The sequence below is a fragment of the Thermobia domestica genome, chromosome 8, assembly GCF_964235325.1.
Source record: "Thermobia domestica chromosome 8, izTheDome1.hap1.1, whole genome shotgun sequence".
NCBI classification, from domain to species: Eukaryota; Metazoa; Arthropoda; class Insecta; order Zygentoma; family Lepismatidae; genus Thermobia; species Thermobia domestica.
This window is the reverse complement of record NC_137461.1, coordinates 43,473,844-43,496,836: the sequence shown is the minus strand read 5'-3', so window position 1 is coordinate 43,496,836 and position 22,993 is coordinate 43,473,844. Positions and strand designations below refer to the sequence as shown.

General features: G+C 35.8%; 2 protein-coding genes across 3 annotated transcripts in view; both read left to right on the top strand.

The window, feature by feature from the left end:
* Positions 1-1,307, top strand: part of LOC145691705 (uncharacterized) — a 51,153-nt gene extending 49,846 nt beyond the window's left edge. The window contains exon 7 of the mRNA XM_081767045.1: positions 1,129-1,307. Coding sequence (XP_081623171.1) covers positions 1,129-1,164 — 36 coding nt within the window. The 3' untranslated portion in view covers positions 1,165-1,307. The remainder of the gene's footprint in view (positions 1-1,128) is intronic.
* Positions 1,308-14,174: 12,867 nt separating this feature from the next.
* Positions 14,175-22,993, top strand: part of LOC145691703 (retinol-binding protein pinta-like) — a 38,028-nt gene continuing 29,209 nt past the window's right edge. For both annotated transcript variants that reach the window (XM_081767043.1, XM_081767044.1), the window contains exon 1: positions 14,175-14,238. The gene's annotated coding sequence lies outside the window, so the exon portion shown is untranslated. The remainder of the gene's footprint in view (positions 14,239-22,993) is intronic.

The following is a 22,993-nucleotide window of genomic DNA, read 5'->3' as shown; positions in this document are numbered from 1 at the left end:
TAGTTCTTGTTCTTTAGAAATTGAAGCTATTATGTTGATTCACGTGAATCTAACAAAATATACGTATTGCCCATACAAGCGTGGCTAAGATGTTAGCGTACGCGCCTTTGGCGTGGGAGACCCGCGTTCCATTCCCGGCAGGATCTTATGTAGTTTGGATTTCACGTTAATCAGTAGATTCCGTCTCATATAGCCTCGCTGCTGAAAAGGACCTTAAACTCAAAATCAACTCTACAATATGTTTCACATTTTTTTCTGCATCAGTTAATGTTGCCAGATAATAGCTCTGTATCAGTTGATGTTGCCAGATAATAGCTGAATAATGTTAAAAAAAAAAATGAGAAATTTGCAGAGGAAATCAAGATGGCTGCCGGACAGATAAGTATTTGAGCGTCAAACTCTTATTTATTCTCAAATTTATTTTTAATCAAGTTTCACTTTTAGACCAATTTACTGTTTGGTATAACTGTAAAGCTATTTAGTATAGAACAACCATGTTCGGCGCCTCTTATTCCTTCTAATTTCGTAAATATTAGTTATAACAAGTTTACTTAAAACTGGCCATTTCGCCACATGGACGGGAAATTTTGAAAATATTTTTTTTTTTTAAACTTTAGAACAATTTCAGCAATAAAGTCGATCGGACTTATACAGCTACGACTAGAGCATTTCTGTTTCAAGTGTGCTCTCGGAAAATATGTGAAACATCCTTCGGTCGTCCTATCTCCGCCACCATCTTATGGAGTATGGAGGAAACCCTCCCTTTGCTTATGGAACAGAAGTGAATTACTTTACCTGTGTTGCCAATTTGTCATTCAATCGTTTGGTCTTGACGAGTAAAGATTGTGGGCTACTTAGAATGGCTAACAAGACAGAGCACAGCGAAGTCCGTGAAATAATTCATTGTGCTTACGCTTCCGCATCCAACAATTGAAAGATTACGGCCACGGCAATTTGTTGCTCCACTTGCGAGACAGGTGCGGGAAAACAGACATTGACAGAAGCGCTAGTAGGGGCATATTTGAAATAGAAATGGTCTATTAATACATAATATATTTAGTATATAGTCATTATAATTTTGTTGGTGATTTCATTGTGTAAATTTCATTTCTTTTATCTTAATTTCAGGTTTCCAATGCGTTGACCTACTTGTTGATGGGATGACAGGAAGTCCTTATTGATCTCAAAGAAAGAATCATTCTTAAAGACATTTCATATAAATATATATATATACTTCTTTCATCTATATAATCGTGTAATACATATATCTGTATGGTAGTTGTATGGGTAAATAAATATATATTTTTGTCGAAAAAAAAGAAAAAAGAAATGACGTCGATTCATTGCTTTCGACTCCATGTTTCGGCAGGATGGCACGTACACAGTTTGGGAACCACGTAGTTAAATCTTCGATCACTGCTCACCTTTGTTGATAGAGCAATCTACTGTACTGATGCAATTGATGCATGGACACAGCGATCCTAGTTAACCGTTGTTATCTCATATAGCTGAGTCCAAACGTTTCATCTTACCCATTGTACAGAACCATCAAACAAGTGGGGTGATGTATGCCTAACTTCATTTGCAATTACCAGCTCATCCGTGGCTAAGCGGTTAGCGTACCCGCCTTTGGCGCGGGAGATCCGGGTTCGATTCCCGGCGGGAGCTCATGTGGTTCGGATTCCACGTTAATCAATAGGTCCACGTCTCATATAGCCTCGATGCTGAACGGGACGTAAAACTCAAATTCAATCAATCCATCAATCATTTGCAATTACATGAACAGTTTTCTGGGAGACTGCTTTTGCAGTGTTGCAAAGGACTTATGGAGCATTTTGTTAAACGGTGACCTCGAGGCTAATTTTTTTGATGATGCATCACCGACAAAAAAATTATCAAGCAGAGGACATTTGTTGCGTTATTTTATTAAATGCACTGTTGATGTCAATTTCTATTACAAGTAGGCTACACTCAGTGGCGTATTTACGATTTTGTTTTGGGAGGGGCTTTACTAACTTTCGGGGGGGGCTTTGCCTGAAAATGTGAAAATTCTGCAAGATATTTCATATACTTTACTATAGTAAGCAAGATTTCGGGAGGGGCTTAAGCCCGGAAGCCCCCCCCCCCAAATACGCCACTGGCTACATTAATGGTGTTTTTCACAGCTAGATGTGCAGAATATCCCAGTTTGATCTTGTACAGAAAACCTGCTTGCAACTGTGTCTTCTCAATCAATGAAAATTTTGTAGTCAGAAACTTCAGATTGTAAGTAGCCTACACAAAACAAGTGAACAGTATATGTGTTGTACAAAAAACCTCCTTCAAATTGTATAATTTTATCAAGCCCCGAGGGTTATTCCCTATCATTCTTTTTAAAAATAATGATTGTGTTTGAATCCATTGACCTATTCTTGAAAAACAGAATGCTATAATTTTTCAGTGTTTTATCAAAATACTTTCGACTTACATTCCAAAGCCCAAGATTGTTGTCTTGTGTACAAATGTGTTGTCAAATAATTATGATGTAATCGCAGTCACGAAAAGTTTCTTAAGAGACAACAATTCAGATGCGAAATTCTTTGGTAAGAAATACCAAATCTTGCATCAAGGCAGTATCTTGAATTATCTAATAACTGCAAGGGAGGGACCATAATAATAGTAGTTCTTCAAAATTACAATATGAAATATGTAAATTCGTTGAGTTGAGTTTGAGTTTAAAGTCCTGGTCAGCAGCGAGGCTATATGCGACATGGACCTACTGATTAACGTGGAATCTGAACCATATGAGCTCCCGCCGGGAATCGAATCTGGGTCTCCCATTCCAAAGGCACGTAAGTTAACCACTTAGCCATGAAAGAGCTCGTAGCTTCCTCTGATTTAAATGTTGAATGTCTCATTGTTAAGCTTTGAAGTCATTCACCGAAGATGTTTATTTATACAGTATTTATTTCTCCTAATTCAGGTGCAATGACATACGTATATAAACAGTTTTACCAATTTGTGGATAATAATGTTCAACAGAGAGCAACAGACTTTGCATAGGAGATTTTAATACTAATGAAATAACGTGTTCCAATTTTGGCGTCATACATTCAACGATTAAATGTAAAAAATAAATAAATATATAAATAAATAATATATATATATATATATATATATATATATATATATATATATATATATATATATATATATATATATATATATATATATATATTAATATTCAAAATAGGAGTGGTCACATCTTAGATTTAGTACCGTCAAATTTTAATGACGTTTCTGTAGTAAAAGAATGTTCCGTTGTTACTAATACGTCAGATTTTAATTTCAGATTTTAGGGTACATCGAAACTCATAAAATTAATTGGTATTGTCTTACGCAAATTGATAATGTAAATGTTACTGTAACAAACTCCTGCGAAGTGATGAACAGAATTTTTGAGCTTCTAAAAGACATGCTGACCGTGGTTATCCTTGCAGATTTACTTTCAAAACAATTAAGGACATACCACTATAAGAAATGGAGAGAGAGGTTAACAAATACACTCTATCATTGCGATCAATTTGGGAGGTTGCGCTAAGAAATAAAAACTGACATAAAAATACTGTATGTAACACTTATTTTAAATTCTGAATGTTCTATCGATAAAGATCCAAGTCAAATATGGAGTTTTATCAAGAGCAAAACTAAGCACTTGTCATCAAGCTCCCTTGCATTTAATGGCCACACTGAGAAGAATATTGTAGGTGGCGTACTTAACAGGGGAGGTTACATGCGTAATTCCTGTAGTTTTTGGACTTAACGTACAGAAGACGTATAACTGAAAACGCATGTTTTATAATACTTTCCGTATAAGTGTTCCATCTATACGTACTTTCCGTGTGAAACAGTACCGGTATAGGTGGTCAGGATCTCACATACAAATAGGGATGGGACTTGGGTATTTACCCACTGGGTAGGTAAATAAAAATTAGGTAAATACCCGGTAAATACCCACATTTTATTTACCTACCCAAAAAATGGGTATTTATTACAAACTGCAAGATTACATAAGAAGAAGACACAGTGGGTTCTAAAATAGCAGAATAAAATCTTCCAGATACAAATGTGGCTAAAGAAGGATGCAAACATGATTTATATCTGGTAACATTGCTTCGAACAATTCCTTTTCTAATTGAGTTCAGTACTGGTACTGATTTTAGAGTTGTTGAGAGTAGACGTGCCTCTTATCTTAGTTGATTTTTTTGTTTTTCTTTATTCAGGGAGAGAAATAAACTGAAAATGGGTAAAAGAAAAGTAATGTTTGGAGCGCATATAATGTACGAAGTGATAAATCAATAAACTGCAAGTACTGTGGTAAAAACTATAAACACGCAAATGTAAATGAAAGGTCAGATCATGTAAATACATGTTTTAGGTATCCTGAAAGTCTAAAGAAAACAATTGTAAAAGATTTACAACGGAGAAGTTTGTTTGATTGTTGGCAAAATACTGAACAGAAGAAGTGAATGAAAGTGAACAACCTACATCAAGTTGTAGTAACAATAAAAGCATTGATGACTCTTCAGTGACGAGGGTGGCTGATAAAACTTTGATGGAGTTTCATATATGAAGAGTTCCTCTATCAATGTACAATGTTCATGTAGTAGCATTACCATTTTTATGGATACAATGACAGCTGATGAAAATGCAAGTAACCTAAATATATGCATACCGTAACACATGTAAATGAATGAGCTCTCACACACATCACATATCAAGTTACGTTTTGGGTTGAGCGATAAGAGAGTAGTTTGCTGGCTTGCAGTGTCTATAAGTTGTCTCAAAGTTCAGATAAAAATTTCAAATGGGAAAGGACAGTTAACTACTTATGTAATAAATTCAACAATTGGTTCCTTATATATGACATTGCATTTACCCTAGCCCAGTGCAAGTGTTTCCTGTTAATATAAGTAATTTTATTTCATATAATTCAAGGACTTGCCATATAACCTTGTAAATCGAGTCAAAAAAACAATGTTTGAAAAGGGATTGGTAAAACAATTTACAAGTATTTGCAAAATAATGGCCACATGGTCAAATCAGTTAAAACTTTTAGGGACAACTTGATGCCTAGTGTAGTGAAATGCAAACACAGCTGTGTGTAGAGTTACAAGATTCGAAGTATCTAAATCTTCAATGTGACAGTTGGAGTAATGTTCGTAATGAAGGAATAATCAACTTCAATATTACAAACCCCCATCCAATATTTGTTCATTTTATCAACACCAAAGATAACCGTCACACTGCTCAGTGCATTAGAGATCAAGAATTTGAGGTCATTAAAAATACGACCCCAGCAAGTTCTTTGTTCTGGTGATAATGCAGTAAATATGCAGAAGGCTTTTGCTCTTGTCCAAGAAAAGCGTATCTCCATTTGCAACCATTGTCATGTAAAACACATACGTTGAACCTAGCAGTGGCGGCTCGTAAGTATATGATATGGTAGTGCCAAAACGTACACAATAAAAAAGCGTATATCCGTAAAAAAAAAGTACATGTAAAGGCATAAATAACATTATTTTATTACAATAACACACACACACACATCACAACCAAAAATTCAAACTGTTTTTCAAATATATGTTTATGTTAAATTGATGTAATCTTTCCTTATTGTGGATCACTTGCGTAACACACAATTTTAAATTAGGCATTGACTTTCCTAAATTTTTAACAGTTAGTTTGTCGTCATAGGGACGAAAACGGATATTTCAGTATATTACTTCCCGCATTCATCGTAATGTATTGTCCTGGTTTCACGGAAAGTAGTTACAAATATAGAGAAAGAAGAAAACAGCACTACACTTAAATACACAGCATCAAAACTTCGCAAAATATATATAATTGACAAGTTACATACACACACCACATTCAATACCACTCAGGCGCATAATGTGTTTATGTTTCAATCAGGGGGGAATCATACCTGCGTTGGCAACACAATAATGAAATAAACTCCAAATCGATTTTTGGGAGGGTCAAATCTAGATGGTACATATTGATATGAAATAAGTAACTAGTTTGGAAACACTGCAATGGGAACAAGTAAATCAGGAGTCACGTGTTAGAATTCCAGGCGACTTTAACTCCAAACCCAAGCTCCCTTTCCTAGAGCATCAAAATATAAGACGAAACAAATCTCCCGCTTCGAGCCACCTTCGATCGTGGCACAAAATGGTAGTTATTTCTCCGTACTTTCCTCCTGGTCTCCAACTACCGAGCATGCGCACAAACCATTTTTAGAACAGTCGGGAGAGCACGGGAGAACTTGGCACCAACAGAGTAGAAATACATGTTGGTCTAGCGCGCGAGTAATTCTGAGCGCATTCAATCACTGAGCGCGACTCAAAGCAGCTTCTCGTGAGCAATGATGACGTTGCAAGGAAAGTATTGTGCATAAAATTAAAAAGTTTCTTATTTAATAAGATGCAAATATTATTTATATTATTTTTTTGTATTATTTGTGGCAGTGCCATGGCACATTGGCTCTCCCTCAGCAGCCGCCGCTGGAACCTAGTCTGCAGATACTCTGAAGTGTTCTTCCATTTTATCATTTATGGGAAATGTTTTAGACGTCATTAAAATGGTTAGAAATACTCAGGTACTGAATGCACTTTTCATGCAATTAACAATGAGAAAAACATTCACATTTCCCTTACTCTTCCATATAAATCCCGCTGGGGAAGCTATTTGCAATCTCCTGAAAGTCTGAAAGCTTCAAACGTCACTCTACAGAACCGATCTCTTCATGAAACCACTGCAAGATATACAGCATTTATCAAAGACCACAAAGCAAAGCTACTTGATGATGAGGTTTTCTGTGTGACAATCGAAAAGCTAATATATGTTCTTAAGCCAATAGTGTCCTGTTTAAATATATTAGAATCTGATGAATGTAACATACATCGAGTTTTTCCTGTTATCGAAGAAAATCGAAGAGCAACTAAGAAAGGCTCTTCCCGAATGCCCGTTGTCCAAAGTAGAAGAAACAAGTATTTTTAATAATTTCGAAAGCAGAAAAGCTCCAGCACTGCAACCGATTCACTATGCCGAAGCATTGCTAGATCCATCATCACAGGGGTTTGACTTGACTCCAGAACAATATGTCGATGGATTGGAGTTCATACACAAGGCTGCAGAGAACATGAAAGCAGATCTTGTAAATGTTATAAAGGATTTCGCACATTACAAGATAAAGTAAAGTTTGTGAGGCAAGAAGTTCATTTGAACAAGTTCTGGTGAAATGAACCCAGTAATTTGGTGGCAAGTTTTGTGTTGAAGTACCCATTATCTGAAGTCGTACAGAAGATATTAACAGCATCGATATCATAAGCCGCCACAGAACCTTTTCAAAAATTCACACTAAGTCAAGGAATAGACTGACTGCTTCCAGAGCCGGAAAAATTACGTATATAGCTTATAACTGGAAGTTGCATCACCGGGAACAGAAGTCAAAAGTATCAACACAGCTTAAAGAGACAGAAAAGACTGTGGAGTCAGAGCAGCAGAAAAAACTTAGAAAATAAGTTATCGGGAGATACAAATTCATCACACTTGAAATGCACCATGGTAGCAAGAAAAAGGAGAACCCTTGAAGAATACAGTGACAGTGACACTTCTTCCGTGTGAGAGATAGATGGAGACATTACTAGCGATGATTCCATATATTCATTTCATGTTTCCGATGAATCTAATGAGTAATCTTGCTAGAAATGCCATCTCATAATGAGATAACGTTTTGCCCTTATGTGTATAGAATATTTCGGGAACGTTACTAAGTCCTGAATGTTCTGTAATTCTTTTGTACTTTTATTAGCTTGATGCTGCCAATTGAGGTGTTTGAAACCAGAGAAAACTAACTGAATTTTGCCCAATTCTAAATTAAAGCATGAAATCATTTGAATTAGGCGTATGACTCTGATACCACCCAATCAGAAGCTAATTAAAGAAACTGACGTAACCGTCATGTGAAGCCCATTATCCAATGGCATTTTATCTATTTTGTTTCCAAGAATGCTAATTTCTCCAAAACATGAAAATGCAGTTAGTTCATTCTGGCTTCAGACAGCTCAATTGTTTATTATATGTTGATGCCTAGCTAGCAAGTGTAGTGAAGTGTGGAAGTCCTCGCATATACTCCTACTCCTACTGTGTTCCATTTGTAGCTATTAAAACATGTATGATGTAACAGAATGTATATTTCAAGTCATGTCAGTTGTAATGACTTGTCGCCAATAGTCACTTACAGAATGTAAATTAAAAGAAAAGCCCGTAGCCGCGTTCCATGTATAGTGATGTGAGATGGAAAATTTTCCGTTCTAAAAAAGTATCAGTAATCAAGTTACAATTCCTCAGCAATCATGAAATTGATTGAATTCATGTATAGAAATGTTAAAAAGTGAAAGATCGTTTAAAGAATCTGAAAATTTTCATATCTCAGGCAATTTTCAGTACTATGTAGAAACAAGTTAAACAATTTTTCATGAATCGAAATATTTTCTGCCTTATGTGGAAAAATTGAAGAACTTTTTATGAGTCGGAAAGTTTTCATCATCTTGAAGCAAGAAGTAAAACAACTTTTTGTGAATCGGAAAGTTTTATTGCTCTGTAGAAACAAGTGAGAGGAATTTTCATAGATCGGAAAATTTTCATCACTATGTAGAAACAAGTGGAAAACACTTTTCATAGGCCGGACAATTTTGGATATTATGTACAGTGATGTTAGGTGGAAAATTTTCCACTATATTTAACTGCACGTAGAGCTATAAAATTGAATTTCAGTAGAGGAAAGTTAGTCAGCAACAAATTATAATTTTCCAATTATCTCTGGGGAATCGGAAAATTTTCTATTTCAAGTTGAGAAATAAAATTTTACAGTATTTCTCTCTCTCTCTCTCTTTCTTGCTCTGCGAGCTCCTTCGTTGCTACGCGGTTAGCATACGCGCCTTTGGCATGGAAAACCTGGCTTCGATTCCCAGCGGGAGATCACGTAGTTCGGATTCCACGTTAATCAGTTGGTACCGTTTTATATAGTGTTGCTGTTGAAAGGGACGTTAATCTCAAAATCAACTCAATTCAACTACTCTCTCTCTCTCTCTCTCTCTCTCTCTCTCTCTGTGTGTGTGTGTGTGTGTGTGTGTGTGTGTGCAAAGTGCAGAGAACATACCTCGAGTTCGTAGAGTACAAATATCCCATTCTATTATTTAAAATTTCAATTTATTAAAAGTCAAGAATATTTTCCAATTCATAAAAACTTACCCCACTTATTCATTGGGTTCATGAAAAATTGTTCCACTTGTTCGTACATAGTACTGAAAATTGTCTAAGTCATGAAAATTTTCAGATTCTTTAAACGATCTTTCGCCTTTTAACATTTCTATATATGAATTCAATCAATTTTATAAATACTGACGAATTGATACTTGATCACTGATATTTGTTAAGAACGGAAAATTTTCCGGAAAAATATAGAAGAAAATTTTCTACCTCACATCACGGCTAAACAACGATGTAGGAATAAGTTGAGTATGTTTTTACGAATCGGAAGATTTTCCGTTTCAAAATTTCCCGGAAAATTTTCATCACTGTACAGGACAGAATTTTTCGATTCATGGAAAATTGTTCCACTTGTTCCTACATAGTACTGAAAATTGTCTAAGCCATGAAAATTTCCAGATACTTTAAACGATCTTTCACTTTTTAACGTTTCTATATATGAATTCAATCAATTTTATGAATACTGACGAATTGTTACTTAATCACTGATATTTGTTAAGAACGGAAAATTTTCCGGAAAAATATAGAAGAAAATTTTCCACCTCACATCTCGAATAAACAACGATGTAGAAATAAGTGGAGTATGTTTTTATGAATCGGAAAATTTGCATCACTGTACAGGACAGACAATTTTTCGATTCATGAAAAATTGTTCCACTACTTCCTATATCGTACTGGAAATTGTCTGAGCCATGAAAATTTTCAGATTCTTTAAACGATCTTTCACTTTTTAACATTTATATATATATGAATTCAATCAATTTTATGAATATTGACGAATTGTTACTTGATCATTGATATTTGTTAAGAACGGAAAATTTTCCGGAAAAATATAGAAGAAAATTTTCCACCTCACATCTCGAATAAACAACGATGTAGAAATAAGTGGAGTATGTTTTTATGAATCGGAAAATTTGCATCACTGTACAGGACAGACAATTTTTCGATTCATGAAAAATTGTTCCACTACTTCCTATATCGTACTGGAAATTGTCTGAGCCATGAAAATTTTCAGATTCTTTAAACGATCTTTCACTTTTTAACATTTATATATATGAATTCAATCAATTTTATGAATATTGACGAATTGTTACTTGATCATTGATATTTGTTAAGAACGGAAAATTTTCCGGAAAAATATAGAAGAAAATTTTCCACCTCACATCTCGACTAAACAACGATGTAGGAATAAGTGGAGTATGTTTTTATGAATCGGAAAATTTTCATCACTGTCCATGTACTTGTTTAATTTCTTTACTTGTAGAAAAAATAAATGTAGTCATTTTCAGAGTCGTCAGTTCTTAAAAATATGCTCTGTGAAGAAATATCAAAACAGGAACGACCACATAACTCATATCTATTAATGAAAATAATAAATTTAATGCCTTCTGACATTTGTTGTAGCTTCTACTCGATCAACTGTTACTTTTTCATTATTTTTATGTACTGCTCAAGAACATCTGTATCACATATATGATTGAAAAGGAAAAAAACCTTATATTTACCCAATTTGGGTAAATACCTGGGTATTTACCCAAGGTAAATATCCAAAAAATATTTACCGGTAAAAATCCCATCACTACATAGAAATGGACGTATATCAAATACAACTGAGGAATGTAACATAAATATGTGCATGTGATATACGGAAAATTGTTAGATGTCAGACATCCTGCAACTACATGGTGTAACATCTAAGGGCAGTGCGTATGCAACATATGGATAATGTATGCTCCACACTGATTTCTGTAGGAAGCAAGAGGAGTCCGTATATGTTTACAATATACCGCTGTCCGGATAACGAATTTTTCTCAGTGCAGGAGATCAAATATGGCTATGAAATTGCCCAGGCTCTCGCACACTAGTTGTAGTCAGTTTGCATCACATATCAGCCAAATATAACGTTTATTCTTTGCTCACTTATCGGATCGAATGTAATATATTAGACAGGTTTTAACTACATGAAAAAAAAAAAAAACTTGAGGAAATTGAAAATGTATTAGGATTTTGAAACCAAAAATATCTTATAATTCTTCCTCCTTATATTGCAAAAATGTTGCATTGATATATTTACATACCTACTCCACTCTATATTTAATATTTCTATCAGAAGTAATACGTTTCCAGACAGATGGAAAGAAAGTTTCGTTTGTCCAATACCGGTCTGAAAATAAGAGAGAAACAGAAAACTTCAGACCAATAGATATTTTGCGGACGTTTGCTAAAATTCTCGAAAGTATACTTTATGCAGGAATGTTATGTAAAGCATGCTCTATGGACATATCAAAATGGTTCCTTACACAATAGGTAAGGAGCATTTTATTTTTATTTGATAGAATTAAAATATGTGCGTGCTACTTTGACAAACTTATCAGTCATATCAAATTTTTATTGTAGTACAACTAGATGAAGGCAGTGAAGCAGATGTCATTTATATGGTTTTTCACAAAGATTTTGATGTCGTTGATCACGAATTTTGCTATTTAATGTAGCGTCTATGAATTTTTTTCGAAGCGAGCAATTGAATGTCTTGTATCGTATTTGCGTGACCGAAAATAATCAGTTGCATATAAAGAATGTGTTACTGAAAAGCTTAATACACTGTTGGGAGTACCTCAAGGATCGCATTTAGGTCCTTTCTTGTTTTTTGTTCTTTAATCTTTTAATTAAAATTCTCTACTTCTTTCATTTGCTGATGATCTCAAGTTATATTCCAAAATCAATTCTACTGATGATTGTGTTAAACTTTAACAAGATTTATAAATAGTTCAGATGTAGTGTGATAAAAACAAACTAGCTCCAAATGTGTCCAAATGTAAATCCGTATCCTTCAAAAGGAAAAAAATGTGTTGACTTTGCCTACAAGGTAAGCGAAACTGCTTTGTCTAAACCAAATACAATTAAAGACAGACGTTATTTTTGACAGTAAGCTAATCTTCACCCATCATATTGATTCAATAACAAGTAGTGCGTACAGAAACCTAGGCTTTGTTTACAGAATATGTCAGGATTGTTACAAAGAATCAACATTCATAAAGTTATATTTTTCATGTGGGAAGTCAAAATTAGAATATTGCTGCACTATTTGGACACCAAGTATCACTAAATATCCTGAAGCAGTAGAAAACATGCAGTTTAAATTTTTAAAAATGCTTGCATATAGTAAAACTGGTTTCTATCCAAAGTATGTCCTTTACCAAGACTTAGTAACAAATCTGAGTTTTCAATCACTAAAAAACAGAAGACGGATATGTAGTTTCATGTTCTTACGTAAATTATTAAAGAGGAAAATTAATTCTCCAAAATTAGTTTCAGAATCAGTTTTCGTGTTCCAATAGTTTTTTTTTTGGACAAAAATAATAGTAACAGGACACACGGTTCTTGACATGCTCCAGATGTGGTTTATATCACAACTTGAAGAAGACCCCGAAATTTCATTTTCCAACAGGATGGAGATCCACCCCAGTTCCGTAATGACGTGAGGATATCTGAATGAACATCTCCCACAGCGTTGGATAGGTCGCACTGGTCCTAATGATGAAGCGTTTTGAGATGGCCTCCGAGGTCTCTACACATGGCAACATGCGACTTCTTTTATGGGACTTTGTCAAATACCTCGTCTTTGTCCTACCATTACCTCGAGATGTGACGGAGCTGCGATAGCGGTTGACATAAGTTCTTGCTGTCGTTACAAGAGACATGTTGATTTGAACATGAGAGGAATTGGACTATCGACTAGATATTTGCCGAGTCAAAAAAAGCATCCATATTGATTTTTTGTAAAGTAGGTAAAAAAAATCGATATATTACCTTGCTTTTGGTACATACGAAATTCTAATATTACATCAGGGGAGCCGAGAATATTGCCTTTGGAAAGGGTGCATTCTTTATCGAAACCGTTTTAGCTGAGAACTCTATCTACAGATAGACAGATGGACACAGTTGTTCTATAAGGCTTCTCGTACTATACATATTATGGTTTCGAAGTCTAACAACATCATATGAGTCCTTACTTATTTTCAGCACCGTAATTTAGATTTTTTTTCTGGGGGGAAAAGCATTAATACGTATATTTGGTCCCCCTAGAAAAAGTTTTTCTAGTTCTTGGGCCCCCTCTTTCCATCTACCTCTTACTCCTTATGGACCCCCGGAGCCTGTGGGCCCTCCCGCATTGCAAGATCTGCGGGTCCAGTAGTTACGCCCCTGGTCTCGTTCCATATATTTCAAATTAATTAAGGGGACAATATTGACAAATCTCAAAGCCATACGAATAAATATTGTTTTTAGGACCCCTAATAGTAGACATTTTTTACTGAAGTGGGCCCACGACTCATTTTTGTTTTATTTACCTTTCATGTGCTGTTTTGTTTATGTAATGTAGTGAGCCTGTTTGATGCTTCATTTATAATTTCATGTTCGTATCATATATGGAGTAAGAAAATTATGTTTTCAAATGGGGGCCTCTCGAAGGGCAGGGAGCTTGCCTGAGGAAGCAGTTGCTCCCTGCCCGCCACAAATTACGACCCTGCTTATTTGTCCCTTTTTTCAAAATGATTCAGAAAGCGCAGTTTTCTATGAAAGAGGTTAGTTCCTGGTTGAGCCGAATTCATTAAACACTTGTACTTGGGCGGTGAGGTTAGTGTGATGGACTCTGTGTTTGTACTATTGCTAAAGAAATCAATTTAAATTCAATTTAATTTTAATCATGACAAAGAATTAATTATATGTACAGCTGATATCTTAATTTATCCTTGCTTACATGAACTTGGATGATTAGCTGTTATCTCTTGATAAGATACCATCAACCAACACCTGACAAATGACGTTGCATAACTTGATTTCAGACTAAAGTGAGTCAAGGTGTTATGTATGTAACAGTGAGTATTCTTCTTAATACTCCTTGGACAAAAAAATTCACAGGTAAGTTAGTAATATTGCTATTTATAGACGTAGCTGTGTACAATAGAAACATGCTGTTCATGTAAGATATTTGTAAATTGAATCTATTAGAGCATAGTTTCTCAATCTTGGGGTCGTGACACCTAGTTGGGTCGAGACAGGGCTTTATGGGGGTCGCGAAGATAAGGGGGAGGGATGAATATAATTAGAATCTAATACCCGAAAATATTTTTAAGTATTATTTTGAATTTTATTCTGATAGGCATATTTTTATTTTTGTACTTACTGTTAAGAACAACAAAAATAGGTCTACTAAACATTTTCAATAATGTAATAATTATTCTGTCGGCAATAGAAGGGATTACTTTTGTTTAGGATCCTTTCTTGTTCTTTCCAGAATTGTACACGTATAGTATGTGTGTGAGCGAATAGTCTTTTTTTTTTTTTTTTTTTCAGAAAGCTGGCCATAATGAAGGTAGATTTTTGGTTTGAGATTTTATTTGCTGCCAAAATTTTTAATGTAAAAAGTTGCTTTTAAGAGTTTGTTGGTGATACTGAACACATACACAACAATGTACCAAATTCACAACAATACAAGATAACTCAAAGTGGCAGCCTCTCGAAAATTAAAATAGTCTATAACTTTTTTAACTGTCGGTTTTAAAAAAATTGAAATCACTTTATTTTTTATCATATGATCCAAACTTAAGGGAGTTATACTGTGTAGTATCCGTACCACTGTTCTATACTGTGTAGTATCGGTACACAATCAGACAATGTTTGTCAAAGTACATAACCATATTTGTCTGTGCCCTACACGATCGAAGGAGGACACACATAATTTCCGTCTGTTAGCGGCTGTGCCAAGGATCTTATAAAATAGAGGATCTGACCTTACAACAAAATCTTGAAGCCATACGTCACAGTTTCGCCACCCCTACTCTGCCCAATCCGCCCAATAGGATCGCAATGTTTTGATCCGACAATCATGGCGGAAACGAAAGTAGCCAATCAGACGATGGTAGAAACGAGAGTAGTCAATCAGACGTGCCGATGCTCGGTTGCTTTTTGGTTTCACCAATTTAATAGAATGAAGATACATATGGGCAGATCCTCTATTTATAACATTCGTGGGCTGTGCAGATTGATCCTGGCTAAATAACAACCTTGTACGTATTCTGGTACAGAAAATCTTGTGTCTGATACAGAGAACTGCTAAATTTCACCTTCCGGATTTTCTAAACTAAAAGTCAGTTTCTCACCTCTCTCACACAGGAAGGTCCCATAAGTTGTCGCTGAAATCTGATAGCTACAGAACACATCTGATAGAGCATCATACGAAATGAACATGAGCAAAATATAAAATGCTATGGACCAGAAGGATAATAGCTACGGGGCTTCAAAATTTGAATGTCCAAAAAATTATATTTTGGAATTAGGTACGTTTAAAGTAAATATCTTGAAAACCGTTAAAGCAATCAAAACAAAAGTTGCACAATATAATCAGAACAACACGCCCTATAGAAAACCATAAATGGTGGTGCTATAGGTGAAGAAGTGTTGCCAACTTAGCTTAAAATATTTTGTTTGAAATAGCACAATATACAAGTGTGCACAGATTTAAAATGCACTATTATCACTAAACATAACAGTGAAGTGTAGTGGTACAGTGTTGCACACTGTTGGACCTACGTGTCCTGAAAATGTTCATGGAGAAGTCTAATATGTGGCAACAGATGGTAATAAATGAATCTGAATCTCATACTATGAATTTAGTTTAAATGCATAACACCGATAGTATAACATAGCAAAATGTCAGCAGTGTCACAAAACATTGATGCATTTGAAAAACGAAATTGAGTGATGCCATTTTTACGTCCTGTGTCAGCTCCGAAGCTATATAGGACGGGGGAATCCAAACTACTATGAAAGAGAAAGATAACAATGAAATGTAAGGTAAACAGTACAACAAAAACATGTCCGAGGCGGGATTGGAACCCATGATCTCTAATATGTCTGTTGTCTAGCCTTCTAGACCACACGGCTATCCGGGAAGACTAAAGACGAAATGAGGTAGTAATAAAACAATTATATTTCCAATGTGAAATGAAATGAAATTTTTGAGTTTTACGTCCCAGGGTTATGCCAGCTAGGCTAAAGGAGACGGAAAGATGAGAAATAAATGAAATGGTGGAATGAAGAAAGTGGGAGGAAACGGGAGAACCTCGAGGAAACCCACGCACACGGTGTTTGTCCAGGACACTTGGCAGGAGCAGGGTTTGAACCCGTGACCCCATGCACCAGAGGTGAACGCTGTACCACTGATCCACAAATGTGAAAATGGTAATATTACAGTGTACAAACATAATCATATGGTATGTAGGAGAGGAAGTAAAAGAATGTCACTTAACACGAAAAACATAAACCAAGAAAGTACTCTTCAAAATATTGATAATATAATCTAAAGAACCATTTTACAGAATTAAAAAATACGTGTTTCTTTCCTCGCGTGTATCATTTTGTTTTTGCGAGTTGTCTGCTTATTCACAGAGAGTATAATGCAAAACCTTCACTTTTTTCTAATGAATTCCTTTATTACCATCTGTCTCCATTGAACATTTTCAGCACACGTCTCCAACAGTGTGCAACATTGTACCACTTCACTTCACTGTTATGTTTAGTGATAATAGTGCATTTTAAATCTGTACATACTTGTATATGGCCCTATTTCAAAGAAAACACTTTTATGCTGAGTTGGCAACACTGCTTAACCTATGGCAACACTGTTTATGGTTTTCGATAGGGCATTTTGTTCTCATTATATTGTGCAACTTTTTGTTTTGATTGCTTCAATGGTTTTCAAGATATTTACTTTAAACCTACATAATTTCAAAATATAATTTTTTGGATATTCTAATTTTGAAGCCCCGTACCTATTATCCTTTTGGTCCATAGCACCTTAAATTTTGCCCATTTTCATTTCTCATGATGCTATATCAGATGTGCTATGTGGCAATCAGATTTCAGCGACAATTTGTGGGACCTTGCCGTGTCAGTGTACTGTAAGCATGATAATCTCAGGTGAAAACTTTTATTCTCCACATTCCTCTCGGTATGGCCTTCCTTCAGCACATTTTAGAGATACTAAAAAATCATCACAAATTTTTTGAATTGAGTGGAGATTACGGTTTAGCGCTCCGTTCAGCAGTGTGGCTATATGAAAAGTGGTCTACGGCTTGACCCGAACCCACAGGAAATCAAACCTTCTCCCGTGCCAAAGACCCAAATCATACATTTTCTGTGACTCTTTTCACTTGGCTGCAATCAAATCTTATTCATTCCAATAATTACAATGGTTTTATACAGTGTTTTTTTTTTTCTGGTACAGAAGATGCTGGTATCCAGGGTGGATATGTAATTCTAGCCATTCTTATTGGCTGCTGAGGCAAGTGTCACAACCTAAACAAATGGAATAAATTAATAAGTGATCTCATCTCTTAAATCGTGTTACCTTTTAAATGCATAAAATGGACTCTTGTGTCTTTCTTCATATATGTTTATATTTGCTCTAATGCCCGTTCTTCGCAGGGAAGAATAGTTTATGGAGGGCATTTCAATCCCTTCCCCTCTTATGATGACCATGATGGATGAATGTGGACTTAAACTGTATCAGAAGTGCCACTATTCACCCCGAAGATCCCAAAAATTATGGACTGGATACTAATATTGGTCGTTTTTGATTATTTTTACAAGCCATTCACTTTCCAACCTCCGCACCAATGAGGAATGAATTTTGAATTAACAGCATTGGAAGTGTTACTTTTTACCGCAGCGATGTCGGAAACTATGGATTGGAGGTTCTCTTTGATTATTTTTCATATTACATCCTCGTCTCGATGTCGATTGGGGATAAATTTGCACTTAAAACGGCATCGGGTAGTCACTATTAATCTTAGCTACTCCAGAAACCGTGAATTAGAGAAAAAACATAAGTTCTCTAATTATTTTTACATGTCATCCCATTTGCACACCCACCTACGCCTCATCCCATACCAATGAGATATGAATTTGGACTTAAATTACACCAATAGTGTCAGTGTTCATCCCACCGACTCCGAGAAATATCGATTGGACACTATCGGTTCCCTTTGATTACTTTTATATGTTACCCTCTTTCCATAGTCCTTGTTTCGAAGACTATTGCGGATAAATTTAGACTTAAACCTCATCGGGAGAATCACAATTCATCTCAGTGACCCCGAAAACTATGAATTGGACATAAATATAGGTTGTTTGCGATTATTTTGACATGTCATTCTCTCGTCCCTTAGTCCTTGCCGAAAATGTATTAAGAATCCAAGTTAGGTTAGGATCCGCTCGTGTACCAAAAATAAAAATCGCTGCATCGGTCTAGGAAGAGTTAAATATGAGATATCGTTACATTAATTTTTATTAGATAGGTTGAAAAATTAATTTCATAAATAGAAAAACTAAAAACTATCTATTGAGATCACAATAAAGGACAATTAGCAGTACCACGTATTTACCACATGAAGGAGTTAGGTTTGCTTGGTGTGATGTTTCTTCAATTAATTTTGCAACCAAAAGTAGTAGTAGATTGAAGAAAACCTCTTCTCGTTATCCGTTACCATTTTCACTTCATAACAATCAATGTTGAAACCAAGGATGTTATAAATAGAGGATTTGCCCATATGTATCGTCATCCTCTTAAATCGATGAAGCCAAAAAAGAACCGAGCATCGGCACGTGTGATTGGCTACTCTCGTTTCCACCATCGTCTGATTGGCTACTTTCGTTTCTGTCATGATTGTTGGCTCAAAACATTGCGGTCCAATTGGCCGGAGTAGGCAGAGTAGTGGTGGCGAAAGTGTTACGTATGGCTTCAAGATTTTGTTGTAAGGGCAGATCCTCTATTTTATAAGATCCTTGGTTGAAACCTTGTTCTCTGTCACTTCTGGTTTTATTAATGAGATTAGAGTGGGGGGAGAAAAATATATTCTTTGGACGCTTAACCCTTTATTTGGCACTGTTGCTTTCAAGCCCATACTATCATCCCCATGGACGTGAACAGTAGACGTTAGTAACATGGAGCTGAGGAAATCGTCAATAACAAAGACTTGCATCTTGTTTCTTAGGAAACAACAATGAGCTAATGCACACTGCACTAGCCTATCTTTAATTGATATGATCTATTAGATAACATTTATATTGATAAAAAACATCTATAACTAATCTTATTAAGTGAACCTTGGAGCTGATGATTAAAAACTGAGCCATGATTTTTTTTTTAACGTTCCATGTCCTGCAGGAACTCTAGCCCACAACACACCCACACTGTTTCACTCAGAACGCATCGTAATATGGCGTCTTCCCTCCAAAAGAGTCGTCTGCTAATAACCAGAGCTACAAATTGGTAAAATATACGTAACTTTCATTCTTTCCTTGAGTGGATGTTAAAGTTAGTTGTTAGAAATTCATCCTAAAGATAAAAATCATTTTTGAAAGATAGGATAGCATAGGAACTTCGTAGCAGAAATGGTCATCTTCCCTCATTTTGCTCTCATGAGGGTCGCCCTCACCCTCACCTCACCCTTATTTTAGTAGTTGACGGTGAGAGCGATAAAGTAATTGAGGGTGAGTGTGAGGGAGGGTGAGTGTGAGGGCGTCAATGGAGGGTAAGTGTGAGGGAGGGTGAGTGTGGGGGCGTCAATGGAGGGTGAGTGTGAGGGGAGGGGGTCAATGGAGGGTGAGTGTGAGGGAGGGTGAGCGGAGGGCGTCAATGGAGGGTGAGTGTGATGGAGGGTGAGGTGAGGGGCGTCAATTGAGGGTGAGGGTGAGGGAGGGTTAGGAACAATGACTATCTCTGCTTCGTAGTGTAGTATAGAATACGATCACATATATAACATTCAAATTCAGTGATATTAAAACACTACATACTGTACCAAAGTACTTGAAAGTTTAATAGTTACAGTCCACGGGGCTGACATTTTATATACTTTATCTATCTATATTCTATCCTATATACTGATATATATAAGAATGAAAGTGACTATGTTTGTGACTTCATACCTTTTGAGCCACCCAACCCATATCGATCAAGTTTTCAACAAAGATGAGGTGAGGGCCTGGGATGTTTTTATCGTTTCACTTTAACGATGCAACTTAGAGAGGAAAGAGGGGAAATACTTAAAAATGATGACTGATAATAGTGTAGATTTTGGGGACGCTGAGATGAACAGTGAAACTTCCGATGCCGTTTAAATCCAAATTAACCCCTTTATGTCCAAAATGAAACTATTTTCCCCGTGCGAAGAACGGGTATTCTGCTAGTAATTACATAAATATACAAAAATAATTTTTAATAGTTAAATTTTAAATTGCAGTGTCCCAAAATCTTCCACTGATGATTTGTTATATATATATATATAAACATAACTATAATAAACTAGTATCACAAAATGCCCAATTTCTGAAGAATGACCCATATAAACCAAACTTCTTAGAAAGAAATTCTGGAAAATGATGTCTATAGTATTCTGTTTAGTTCAGTTGATTTTGAATTTTAACTTCCCTTTCAGTAGCGAGGCTATATGAGACGGAACCTACTGATTAACGTGGAATCCGAACCATATCAGCTCCGGCCGGGAATCGAACCCGGGCTTCCCACGCCAAAGGCGTGTATGCTAACCGCTTAGCCACGAAGGAGCTCGTTATTCTGTTGAGTCTGGCTCGACATTCCGCTGGTCATCTTGTATGGCATTCTCTTAAACAAACTGGCATCCTTTAACTTCTCGAAATCAACTCTGCAATACTTTGCTTGCTTCCTACCTTCAAAATCGTAAACCAACTGTATTGTATCGTAATCATAAATCTCAAATCTTTCATGCAACCTTTGGAGTCCCTGAAGGCTCGAATCTGGGACCTCTACTTTTCATTTTGGCGGTAAATGATCTTCCTGAGTGCTTTCAATTTTCTAGAAATTACTTTTTGCTGATGACTTTAAAATATTCAACAGAATTAAAACAATTCAGGACTGTTTAGAACTTCAGAGTGATTTACAAAATCATGAAATTTGGTGTAAAAACAATAAATTTAACTTAAATGTTCGTAAATGAAGTTATTTAACATTCACTAGAAAAGAAAAATATATATTCAATATAATTTTTCAATATTAGGGGAAAAACTGAAAAAGCTTGATTTTATAAGGGATTTGGGAGTTATTTTGATTCAAAATTATCTTTTATTCAACATATTGAAACTATTTGCAAAGAAGCCTACAAAAATCTTGGATATATTTATCGAGTCAGTAAAGATTTTCAAAATGACCAAACTCTAATTGTGCTGTATTATGCACACGTCAGGTCGAAATTAGAATATTTTAGGGGGCGCGGTGGCTCAGTGGTAGAGCGTTCACCTCTGGTGCTTGGGGTCCCGGGTTCGATCAAAGCCCCCGCCAAGTGAACTTTGTGGTGGACAAACACCGTGCTCGTGGGTTTTCTCGGGGTTCTCCCGTTTCCTCCCACTTTCTTCATTCCACCATTTCACTCATCTCTCACCATCACCGTCTCCTTTAGCCTAACCGGCATAACCGTGGGACGTAAAACTCAAAGATTTCATTTCATTTCATTTTAGAATATTTTAGTAATATATGGAACCCTAATATACAGAAATATTCATTCTTGATTGAGCGTACTCAAAATAAATTTTTAAGATTTCTTGCCCTTAAGAAAACAAAATTCTATCCAAAATTTGAAAGCTACATTAACCTTGTCGAAAATTTTAAATTTGAAACATTAGAGCCCAGGAGAAGAAATATTCATTTATTATTTTTACACAAACTCTTTCATGGCAAAATAGACTGTCCTGATCTTAACGAACAAATATGTATCCAAGTACCATCCACTAAATTGCGCACTGCTTCGACAAATACATTTTTTGTATGACAGCGAAAACAAACGTCTTAAGGAGATCTCCTATATGGGGAGTTAGTGCAACCTACAACAGGTTAGTTAAAGAAAATTTCAACTTGGATGTACTGGCAATGGATGTAAGTAGTTTTAAGAAGTCTATTAATCCTGTAAGACAAATCTAATTATTACCAATAGTTTTATTAACCTATATAATCTGTATAACGTATATACTATGCAGGCACGTAGCCAAGGGGGGTCCGGGGGGTCCGGACCCCCCCTTCGAGACCAGAATTGAAAAAATTAAGGAAGGATTAAACAAAATGAAATGACAAAAAGAAGGATCAGCGTTAAAAATTAAAAAGAAAACTACAGGAAGCTTTTGCTTACTCTTTCTTATGTGGAGATTTGTATTAGCCCCTACTTGCAATATGGTGGCGAGGTAAGCGAGGTATTCTGGAAGAGTCAGGGAATTTGAAATTTCAAGAAAAGTTATGGAATTCTCAGAATTCCTGCTACTAGTCAGGAAGATTTCAAGGTTTCAAAAGCATAAGTGCCGTTGTGTAACAGGGTGGACATTTTTAATTATAACTTTTCGTCATCGCATCCTCGCAGTATCAAACATGTTATTTCAAGGACAATTTTCTGTTGCTCCTTTAACCTGTCATTTGGAACCGACAGTAGTTGACGGAATAATAAAAACAAAAAATTATGTTGAGAGAAAGTTCTGTTAGCATTTGATTCAACAGAAAAAGGAACGCATATATTGTAAAACTAGTTGAATATACACATGCTTCACACAGGGGCTGTATTTGAAAGTCAACGCCTGTGGGAGTATCACCATTGAT